This window comes from Coenobita brevimanus, chromosome 93 (genome assembly GCF_032717465.1).
Source record: "Coenobita brevimanus isolate Jiangsu-jjx chromosome 93, ASM3271746v2, whole genome shotgun sequence".
Taxonomy (NCBI): Eukaryota; Metazoa; Arthropoda; class Malacostraca; order Decapoda; family Coenobitidae; genus Coenobita; species Coenobita brevimanus.
The window spans coordinates 49,431,310-49,443,690 of NC_137046.1; the positions used below are offsets into that span (position 1 = coordinate 49,431,310).

Consider the following 12,381-nt stretch of genomic DNA (forward strand, 5'->3'; position numbering starts at 1 on the left):
AAACCGCCATGCGCAGTTAACAGGTTAAATGTCAGGACCAACTGCCTAGTCCCGGGCTCCTACGCTCCTCATGGGGCAATGTAGGATTGGATGATGGATGGATGGATGGATGGATGGATGGATTATTATTATTATTATTATTATTATTATCCATCCATCATCCAATCCTATGTTGGCCCATGAGAAGCGTAGGAGCCTGGGGCTGGGCAAGTTGGCCCTGACATTTAAGATGAGAGTGACCAGCCTCACTCATTCCTGAGTGGCACTACGTGAGCAATAAACCCCAACCACCCCTTGGCTATATACCTTCACCGGCTCAATACGACTGGAGCGCCACAATTACCCACTAAACCACCAGGTGCCAAAATTTGGTTATATGGTTACCACCCAGCCTAGTAAATGGTTTCCTGGTGTACAGGAAACCATTTGGCAGGTCACTCGGTGTAGTGTCACCCACAGGCAGAAGGAAGAGGAAAGAATGAAGGAAAGAAAGAGAGAAGAGGGAGTGTAAAGTCACCCATAGGCAGAAGGACGAGGAAAGAATGAAGGAAAGAAAGAAGGATGGAGTTATGGAAAAGGGAGACACCCATTCCCGAGGGGAATGGGAATGCCAGTGATAGGGAGACTTGGAGCTCCTGTTTCACTAACTTTTTTTTTTTTTTTTATATAAATAACAGAACAGACAAAGGAAAAACAAATGGGTAAAAAAAAAATAATCCATACACCAGATTACTGGTGTCCTCTGTTCATAAAATATCTGTAACAGTTAGACTTGAACAGTTGTGGGTTGAAATTTGGAGGAAAACAACTCTGGGGAAGCGAGTTCCAGAGAGATGCAGTTCGGGGAATGAAAGAATTCTGATAGGCAGAAGTTCTGCAATATGGTTGAGTGACATTCCAGCCATGAGCGCTACCAGATGCTATCTAACCATCCCCCTTTGCTAACCTTTTCAGTGTGACAGTAACATGGAGAGTAGATCAGCATACTCTCCCAAACATTTCCTCTAACTATCTTATGCACTACACCACATGCACTTTACATTTCACACAACGTATCCCACTACGTTACAGGGATCCGTGCCAGCAAGAGCTTGTGGCCAGAAAACTTTGCCCCCGCCACTAGTGGCAGACTTTTGGGGGGAGGCATGACAGGGGTTCCGCCGGCATAGATCATGGGTCCGGGGCAAGATGGGGCTCCAACCTGTGCTAGAGGGTACAGGGCACTGCGGTTCCCAGGCTGCCATTTTCGTCCAATAGAGAGGGGCCTGAACCTGGGAGTAGAGCCCCAGGAGGCTGCCCTATCAGTGGGTGTATAATGGAGGGACAATTGCAGTGCCAAGGTGCGCTTGGAGGGTGTCCTGCAGCTGTCCTGGCAGGGTGCCCTGAGGCCACTACCACAGCCACTGGCAAGCTGGTGGGCTAGGGGTCCCAGATCCATTGCCTGGACCTGGGACTGTGCAGTGAGTGGGGCCTGTGGTATGTCTACCCCCCTTTATTAATACTGACTATGACAAAATACAAGGATAAGTTTCAAAGCAAGCCTGAGGACAGTAAATCACCCAGGGGGATGTGGAAAGTTTGAGGGGAAGAGCGGGGGAAGTCGATGAGGCATTCAGTAGGAGGTGGGTGGATGTGGAATGTTTGCAGGAAGTCCAGTACAGGGATGGATCAGCCAGAAAGATTGTTGGGAAGGACTGTTACTATAAGTTGTTTTGGCAGGGGGGGACAGACGGATATGGGGGTGTTGGTGTGATGGTTGCAGAGAAATGGGTGGAATATGTTATGAATGTTATAAGAGTAAGTGATAGGATATTCGTTGTGAAAATTCTGTTTGGTGGAAAGATAACTGCAATTATATCAGCATATGCTCCACAGGCAGGATTGGATGAAGTAGAGAATGATAGATTTTGGGATGATTTAATAAGTGTAGTAGGTGGCATGCGGGATGAGATAGTGGATTTGGGAGGGGACTTAAATGGTCATGTAGGTGAAGCAGCTCAAGGTTATGATGGAGTACATGGGGGATGTGCGTATGGTATAAGGAATGCGGAAGGGGAAAGGATACTCGAATTTAGGGAGGCAATGGATATGATTGTGTGCAACACATATTTTAGGAAAAGAGAGAGTAGGTTAATTACGTATGAGTCTGGGGGAAATAGCAGTCTGACAGATTATTTTCTGGTTAGGAAGGCTGATAGGAGGTCAGTGAGGGATGTTAAAGTTACAGGACGCGAGGAGTGTGTGCAGCAGCACAAACTATTGATTTGTGATATGGTACTTAAAGAATGAGTGATGAAAAAGAGGACTTATGTACCAAGGAGCAACAAGGAAGTTGGAAAACCAAGTAGTAAGGGATACCTTCTATAGCGAGATGAGGAGAATGGTGGCTGAACAGGGAACCGTAGACAGAGGCGTTAATGAACAGTACGGAGCCCTCAAGAACAATCTCTTGAGAGTTACTGATGTAATATGCGGTTGGGCAAGAGGCCCACCAAGACATAAAATAACTTGGTGGTGGGATGAAAGTGTAGAAGCTGCAGTTAAGAAGAAAAGAAGGCTTTTCCGGGAATGGAAGAAGGGTGGTAACAAGGAGGAATACTTGGCTTAAAAGCGTATGGCTAGAAGAGAGGTATACAGGGCGAAGTCTGAGTCACAGAGACGTTTACTTGATAACCTAAATCATGGGGAAAGGAAAAATATGATATTTAAGGTGGCAAATCAGATGAAGAGGGGATAATCGGGATATTATAGGTGAGCAGTGTGTGAGGAATGATGAAAGAAGGGTAGTGGTGAACTGTGGGGATATTAAAGATGCATGGAGAAAGCATTATAGCCGGTTGCTGAATGAGGAGTTTGACTGGGACAGGGAAGGTTTGGAGCCAGCAGATCCAGTGTTTGGCCCTTGGCCTTTGATTGACGCTGCTACTGTGAGTGAGGCAATAGGCAGGATGCAGGTGGGGAAGGCAGCAGGTGTGTCTGGGTTGACTGCTGAAATGTTGAAGGCCTCAGGAGATATAGAGGTGAGGTTAGTCACTGACCTGACAAAAATGATTATATGAGTGTGTTGTCCCAGATGGTTGGTTGAAAAGCATAATTGTAAATGTGTATAAAGGAAAGGGTGATGCCCTGGAAAGAGGAAATTATAGAGGTGTAAAGCTTTTAGATCAGATAATGAAGGTAATGGAGAGAGTTCTAGAAGGTATGATTAGAGAAAGAGTGAATATTGATGAGATGCAGTTTGGGTTTATGCCAGGCAGGGGGAGCACTGATGCCATAATCATTGTTTAACAGCTTCAGGAAAAATATATTGGAAGAAAAGGGATCTGTATTTTGTTTTTGTTGATTTGGAAAAGGCCTTTGACAGAGTCCCTAGAGAAGTGGTGAAGTGGGCAATGAGAAAGCTTGGCTTGGAGGAGTGGCTGGTATGTGGGTGCTCGCACCCAGGGAACAGTGAATGGAGATTTGAGTGATGAGTTTTCTGTGAACGTTGGTGTGCATCAGGGGTCAGTTTTGAGTCCCATGTTGTTTATCACGGTACTTGAAGCCATCTCATGTTACTTCTGAAACGGACTCCCGTGGGAGATGTTGTATGCCGATGATTTGGTGTTGACTAGAGAGAACGAGAAGGAGGCGTAGGAAAGATTTAGGAAGTGGAGAGATGGTATGGGGCACAAGGGCTTAAGGGTAAATGCAGATAAAACAAAAGTGATGATATCTAGGGTTGGTGGCGGTACTGTCAAAGACAAGGGAGAGTGGCCATGTGCAGTTTGCCACAAGGGCGTAGGAAGTAATTCCATCTTGTGCAGTGTTTGTGATAAATGGGTGCACAAGAGATGTAGTGGTATCAGAGGTAGGCTGCGAAATAATGCTGATTTTATGTGTACGGTGTGTCAGGGAGAGCAGGTGGAGATTGTCAAGTGGGAAAGGATTGAACTTGCTGGTAAATCTCTTGAGTGTGTGGAAGAGTTTTGTTATTTGGGAGACATGTGTGCTGGATGTGGGGATGGAGCTAGTTCTGTGGCTAGGGTAAGAAGTGGTTGGAAGAAGTTCAGGGAGCTGTTGCCTTTCCTGACATTGAAAGGACTCTACCTACGTGCTAAGGGGTCTTTTGTATGCAGCATGTGTTAGGAGCGCAAGCTGTACTGTATGGTAGTGAGACCTGGGTAGTAAAGGAGGATATTCGCAGGCTCAGATGTACAGAAATAACAATGATTAGGTGGATGTGCAGTGTGTCCCTGTGTGCAAGGTCTGGGGGGGGCCGGGTTTATGATGGAAGAGTTGAGAGGTAGGATGAGACTGGAGTGTATTGGTGTTGTGATGAGGAGAGGTAGATTGAGATGGTTTGGGCATGTGGAGAGGATGAGGGATGATAATTGGGTGAGGAAGGTGAGAGGTGTTAATATCGGGGGTGGGGTTATGATGGGTAGACCGAGAAAGACATGGGAAGAGGTCATTATGTGTGACCTCAGGGTTAAGGGACTGAACAGGGAGGCTGCAACACATCATGCAGCATGGAGCACTGCCATTAGGTGACCAAGGCCGACGCATGCAAGCATGTTGAAGCCTTCAAAAACTAAAACGAAAACGATCATCATCACCATATTCATTACCAAAAAATTATTTAACAAGCTTAGGAATGGCCTGTTATGTTCCATGGTTAAAAACACTTTCCATTCACCATAATGACATCTGAAATCTCAACTACATTTTCACTGTGTCTCCCATTAACAATGTTATTGCAGAAGATTTACAGTGGTCTGATATCACTGATAGGTTAATGATCCATAGCAGTAATAATCACAACAGTGTTGCTCCTTTACTTACATACTTAACAAGTTCTGAGAGTTGATTCATAGCTCATAAAGTCTGTGTCATAATTCAGTAACATCCAAAGCAAAATGTGTACAAATCACTGGTTAAAACAGGTTCAACCTAAAATACCACTGTTGTCCCATAAACTTAAAGTACAGTAACTGAATCCTAACATCACTGTCATTAAGTCTTACTAAGTACTGTACCTGTATACAATATTTGTACATATCATTGTCCAAATAAATCAATAACTGCTCTGTATCTTCAAAACTTGTCACACTTTGTTGTTGATTAAGCCTTGTTTGTATGGTTGAGCAGACCCATTAACCACATGCAAGTAACTGCCCCTGCAGGGGAGTCTTGAGTATTAAATCCTGTGGAGGACACCACCTCACCACAGGGAAGTGCACTGGGAAGTGTGGAGGTTTGGTTTCAGGATGGATGCTGCATTTGTCTCTCCACCCAGCTAACAGGAGCACCACAGTAGCTCCAGATCATCCTGTTATTCTGTTACTGGGTCATATAGTTACCACCCACAGTTATAAATGGCTTCCTGGGTTACAAGAAACCATTTGGTTTCTCACTCAGTGCAGTCATTTAAGGATGAAGTAGGCAGCACTACATCAAGTAAATGAATGATGGTTGCCACTGCCCACCATATCCAGATAGTAACACTAAAATTTATAAACAGGGGAACAATGGTCATGCATTACTGTACAAGTTTTGCACAAGGTCATAGATGCAAGACATTAATAAAGTAATATTGCTTAAAAAATAATAATAATAATAAAAAGAAATAATAATACAGAAAGCCTGTAACTCTAAAGTTCATAAGTTTGGGAACAACAGTAGTGCACTGCACTGTACTGTAAAAGTTCTGCACATTATCAGAGATGCAAGAAACTGATGAAGTACCATAGCTTTTAATATTTTTTCAGGACAAAAATATTCCTAACACTGTACGAGTTTCTCATAAGACTTAAATCCTCATAATTATGAACTCCTTTCAAACAATCTGCTACAGGACATAAGCCAAACAATTATATTATTATGGTATGGTAGCATGTATCAATTCTTGTGAAATTTGTGAAAATATCACAAAACAGGTACTCTTTGCCTCTCAACAAGTAAAGTTTTCAAGTACAAACTCAAAGCTAAATTGTGCTCATAAAACAAACTAAAGTACAGTACCAGCACCTTTGTTTCACCCTATACATAGTTATTTGTTCACTGAATTTTTGGCATTCTGTTCTGCTCATGTCTTCTGAACATAAGCTGGTCTTATTCTGGCATCATCTAATTTGGAAAGCAAAAGAAACAAAATAACTCTACACAAACATGATGCCACTACTGACGATACAGAAAACTAAAATGCAGGTCAGACAATACAGTATCAAAATTTTCAGCCCATTTCAGGTGTTAGCTTTCAACTTTCATCCTGGTTATTCTGCCATACTCTTGAATTAAATGTGTAAAGGCTGGTTCTGTCCACCACATTTAAACAGACAAACCTTTGTATGTTAACTGGATATACCTCACCAGCTTAGAAATGTCAGGAGGAACACTGACTACCTATTGTTACTGCATTTGAAGCTCAACTTCAAACTGATACTTCAGCTCCAAATTACTCCGTCTTAGCTCATATGTGATAAGACTCAATGCCGTAAAATGCCTAAACCCCAGATACAATCTGGGATCTTGTAATCTTTAATCATGAGTTCAAAGCAACTTGTAATCCTTCACTTACACCTTGGTACTGAATATTGTACAAGCCCATGTAACAAATTCCTGATGACCCATCCATTTTATAACAAACAACTGAATTAACTTTATTGTAAATTAATAATCTCTTACATATTTACCTCTCTAACCACTTACTGTATCAATAATCAAAGTAAATTATAAGAAAACTTATGAAGAAAGTAAGCAACTCACAGCACAAAGCATCTGCCTAAACTTGGCCAACTCTTCTCTTCGCTGCTTGGTCATTTCGTCACGCCGGTTCTTGCGAGCAAATCCGGCCTTCAGGTCCTGTAGTCCACTAAAACTTGTCTGAGAAAATGGAAGAGCATCTAAACAGTGGTTCTCTAATTTGAAGGCTGTACAGTAACTTTTGTTTTGCTACAGGAGCAATAATCTACAGCATTCTGATAAGTGTTTTTCATATTTTTTTAGTTACAGCATATATCAGATTAAAAAAAAAAAAAAAAAAAAAAAAATGGATGAAAACAGATTATGCACTATAATTCTAACATCATCATCATCATCATCATTATCATCATCATCATCATGTTGACCTTTTTCCCACAGGATAGACTACAATTCATCTACTTAAACTATTGGTAAATGGAATACTACTGTGTAATACAGGCATCTGAAATCCTATTACAGTATGTATTATTTACCACATACATCACAGCTGTACTGGAAACCCAAGCTGTACTATTAAAAATATCTTTATCTTGAAGATGCCAGCTTACTCACAACATTCTGCAGGAGCTGGCCATGATTTAAAAAAAAAAAAAAAAAAAAAAAAAAAAAAAAAAAAAAAAAAATGTCTGCCAGCTGCTTCAACCCTACAAATCTCTTTTTGGTCTCCCAACCATTTTCTTTTCTCTGCCAACTCTCTCAAATGTGAGCTCTTTCACCCCTTACCTGCAGGGATGGCTGGACCGCTCCATGCCCCTCCCGCGGGGATAGTGGGAAATCTAGACAATACACGATAAATTAGCTACTTCCAGGTCAATTGAAGTATCACTTAGCCTTTTCCCTTTTATTAAATATATTTTTCAGTATGAGAATAGGTCATAAGGGACATTTCAATGCGTAATGAACAGGGAAAATTAGCGACCAAGTGCACGTGGGGTGTTGCCAGGTGCTAAATTAGCTACTTTATTGCCAATGGCAGTATCAATTAGCCTTTTCTCTTTTTTTATTTATTCCTTAGTATGAAAATAGGGCATAGGGCACATTCCAATGGAAAAAGCGAATGGAAAAAACCGGCTGGAAGTTGCGCTGCACGATCAGGCTGTAGCTAGGTGGGGGAGGGGGTAAGGAAGGGGAAGTGGGGAGGCGACGCAAACATAGAAAAAATGGCTATATTGGTAACATTGGATGCGAGTACTAGCGGTATTAGCAGCGCTGCCTATAGCTACACACTAGCAGCACTAACAGATGATACAAGACTGCACTTGAAAGCCCGGGCAATATAAAAAATCCCTGGATCACGAAAGTGACGCCCCGTGGTATGGTACTTATATAATGAGCGTCACGATAGCGACGGCCTGCAGGCAAGGGGTTAAGTTATTTTCTCCCATGTACCTGGTGGTCTTCCCCTTGCAAAATTATCTTTACCTAACAAAAACTCTCCATACTGGTACTACTCCATCTTTCTGCATTCACGTCTATACAACCCGAGTGTATTCTGTAGGGAGTAGGCTGTAGCACCAGCCAATCTCGGTGGTACTCCCATGGGGAATGGGAATGCTGGTGATAGGGAGAGCTAGTGCTCCCATTTCACTAGCTACTGGACCATCCCCCTTTGCTGACCTTTTCAGTGTGACACTTAGGGTATGTGGTGAGTAGACCACCATACTCTTCCAAACACTTTCCACTAACTATCTCATGCACTCCTATACAAGTGCTTTGCATATCACACAACATATCCCACTACATCACAAGGGTCGATGCCAGCAAGGGCATGCGGCCAGAAAACTTTGCCCTCGCTACCTAGTGGCAGACCTATTGTCGGGAGGCATGACAAGGGCTTCGCCAGCATAGATCTTGGTGCCAGGGTAGGATGGGGTTCAACCTGTGCTAGAGGGTACAGGGCATTGTGGTTCCCAGGCTGCCACTTTTGCCCAACAGAGAGGGACCTGAACCTGGGAGTAGCACCCCAGGAGGCTGCCCTATCAATGGGTGTATAATGGTGGTGCAGTTACAGTGCCGAGCCATGCTTGAAGGGTATCCCTGTAGCTGTCCTGGCAGAGTGCCCCAAGGCCACTGCCACAGCCACTGGTCATGGCTGGTGGGCTATGGGTACCAGATTCCATGCCTAGGCCTGGGACTGTGAGGGTGGGTGGGGCCTGTGTATGTTTCTAGCTTCATTTAATTTCATTTTTGAAGGCTCCTACATGCACGCATATGTCAACCTTGGTCATCCAGTGGCGGCTCTCCATGCTGGTCAATTTCTGGCAGCTTCCTTACTCAGTCCCTTATCCATGAGGTCACACTCAATGATCTTGTCCCATGTCTTTTTCGGTCTACCTCTCACAAACCTACCCCAAACATTAACGCTTCTCACTTTCTGCATTCAATTATCATCCCCCATCCTCCACACATGCCCAAACCATCTCAATCTATCTCTCCTCATCAAAACATCAATACACTCTAATCTCAACCAACCCCTCAACTCTTCCACTGTAAACCTAGCCCCCCTATGCCTTGCACTCAGGGAAGCACTGAACATCTACCTAATCACTGTCAGTTTTGTACATTCTCACCCAAAAGTTCTCGAAGCCTGTAAGCACCATGCATTCTGAGAAAGAGAAATGAAGAGATTAGAAACAGTTCTCAATGTGTGTAGCAGGTGGTAGCTCTGATTAACCATTTTCTAGGTGGATGGAAGGGTTGCCAGTGGCTCATATCCCATGCCTCTTGTGTAGTCATAACAGTGTTTCACCTGTAATGCTCAATGGTCATTATTTATAGCCATCATAAAGAAGTGTTCAAGTGTCGCAGTAATAAACACTTGGATTATTCCACCGTAGCATAAGTAGTTGGTTGTATTTGACGGGAATATTACCTCAACATGTTCTTTTCCTTCAGCTGGATAAAATAGTCTGATGTTAGCTGAAGTGATGTTATTTATGTATCACAATTATTAAAATATATTAGGACATCGACTTACGGAAAAGGCAAATGATACAGGTGTCGCACGTGATCCCTTTAACCCCTTAACCGCAGGGCGTCACTTTCGTGACGCTTGGGAGCAAGGGATCATACCGCGGGGTGTCGCTTTTGTGATTCTGTGTTATTTTGAATTCACCTGGGCTTCCAAGTGGAGGCTTGTATCATCTATCAGTACTGCCAATGTCCAACACTAGTCAGCACTCCTAATCTCATCTGTACTCCCATCCATTGTTGACAATTTAGCCATTTCTCCCCGTTCTTGACTCCCCTCCCTACCCTCCCTCCATTACCCTATCCTCTCGCCTGCCCGGCCGTGCTACGCTAAGTAAATCTTCCCTGGAATTTGTCACTGATTTCATCCATTGAAATAAGCCCTATGCCCTATTCTTATACCAAATAATATATACAAGAAAGAAATAAGGTAAGTGAGAGTGCCATTCACCTGGAATTGGCTAATTATCACCTGACAACACCTCACGTGCACTCGTTCGCTAATTTTCGCTGTTTATTTCCCCTTGAAATATGTTGTATAATCTATTTTCGTAATAAATATACATATAAGGAGGGAAGGGAGAAGCCTAAGTGATATTTACATTCACCTGGAACTACCTAATTTATAATGTATTGTCTAGATTTCCTGTCAATCATTTCACTGCTATATATTAGCTGCTGTCAAGAGGCTAATGATGGCAGTAATGCATTTCCCTAGGTAGGCCACCACCCCAGCCCACCCTTATCAGTTCACTCTCATCTTCCAATGTGGAGGTACGTCTGATTGCTCTTGCTGACTTCAGGGACTTTTCACCCCCATGCAAAGGGCCCTGTGACCTTTACCCCCTACTAAACCTCGTATGGAAAGAGGTAAAGGGCTGACAACTGATAAAAGAGTGACTACGATCTTTCTATTGAGTAAAACAGTGCAAGTGGAATTGTAAATAATGTGTAAACAGCAAGTGAAAGTAATGAATGTAAATATACGTGAACAGTGGAAAATAGTTTTATAAGTTACTTCATGTGACAGTGCATAACACAGTGTAAATAAAATAGAAATGTAAATAACGTAAATAAAATAGAGAACGTAAATAGAAATGTAAATGAGTAGTATTATAAGAATACGAGTATATACCCTAGGAGTAATGAAAGTGAAAGTTTCACTCTAGCATGTCTGAATACTATGAGTTATGAGAGTGAAGGTGAAAGTGACATTCACTCTCAATGTTAGTATACAGGACGAAAAAGTGAATGCTACGTATTTTACTGAAAGAAATTGAATCCCAACAGCGACAATAAACTAATACTACTGAAGGAAACTTATGGATAAAGACTGTAGATATATATAAGTGTTATATAGTAATAGAAATATAAAGTGTGAGGGGTTTTATGAATAATAAATGACAGAATACCAACAGTGAACTAGAGCAAGTGGGAAGGTCATACGCGCTCGTAATTTTCATTGCTTTCACAGTGGTTTTTATTTGAAGTATGGATCCCAAACTACTTGATAATCATAGAGTAGTGTTTATAGTGTTAATATCTGGCTGTGGTAATCATATTATGGGTTGTCGGGAAGTGTAAAGTGGAGACTTCGTTACCCAACTTCAGAGGTCTCCACAAGTCCTACGGTAATCGACGAAGGCTCAACAAACATCCCAGATGAAAGCTGAAGGTATGTGCCATATGCATCTGTAATTTTAATATTCTAGGACTAATAACTGATTTTTGGCAAATATTTTTTGAAAGTCTGTCGGAGCCCGAATAACCCCGCTGGAGACGCAAAACATTGGGAAACATGCCCGCGGTGTAAGGGTTAAACAGCTCATCTACTTGGATGCAATGCTCAGCATTGCCTTGAAACATGTTTCATAAGGCGGTCGCTTCATGGAGGCCTGATATCCACATGCGGCACCTCACCTCTCTGTGGTTACTCATTCATTTCTAACACACTATATTTTCATAGATTTATAGTAATACTAGGAGTATCAGTAGTAAACTATGGCACAGAAATACATCTTCCAGTTTCAGGTGTATATTGCGACACAATTTACTTCATCAGACATGATTAATACCTCGATGTGCAGTAGACATCACTCTAATGGCTTGCAAGTGCGTCATCAGAATCAGGCATACCAACTATTCCGGGATGAATAACTATGTTCCATTCATTTTCACACTCATAGTGGCCCAAGCTTCAAGAACTTTTTGGTGAGAGTGTACATTTGAGCCTGTGAATATCCTCTTCCTTTACTGCCTAGGTCTCACTACCATACAGCACTATACTCCTAACACACGCTGCATACAAAGATCCCTTAACACGGAAGGAGAGCCCTCTCAATGTCAGGAGAGGCAACAGTTCCCTGAACTTCTTCCAACCACTTCTCACCCTAGCCACAGAGCTAGCTCCAGCCCAACCTCCAGCACATAACATGTCTCACAAATAATAAAACTCTTTCACACATTCAAGAGACTTACCACAGCAAGTTCAATCTTCTCACACCTGACACTCTCCACCGACACACCACACACGTGAAATCAACATTATCTCAGAGTGTACCTCTAATACCACTACATCTCTTATGTACCCACTTATCACAGACACTGCACAAGATGGAATTACTTCCCACACCTTTGTGGCAAATAAAATTGGCCACTCTCCCCCTT

General features: G+C 42.6%; 1 protein-coding gene across 1 annotated transcript in view; it reads right to left on the reverse strand.

Moving 5' to 3' along the window:
* Window positions 1-12,381, reverse strand: part of LOC145412431 (uncharacterized) — a 258,467-nt gene that overhangs the window by 103,480 nt on the left and 142,606 nt on the right. The window contains exon 20 of the mRNA XM_080282316.1: window positions 6,748-6,864. Coding sequence (XP_080138442.1) covers window positions 6,748-6,864 — 117 coding nt within the window. The remainder of the gene's footprint in view (window positions 1-6,747; window positions 6,865-12,381) is intronic.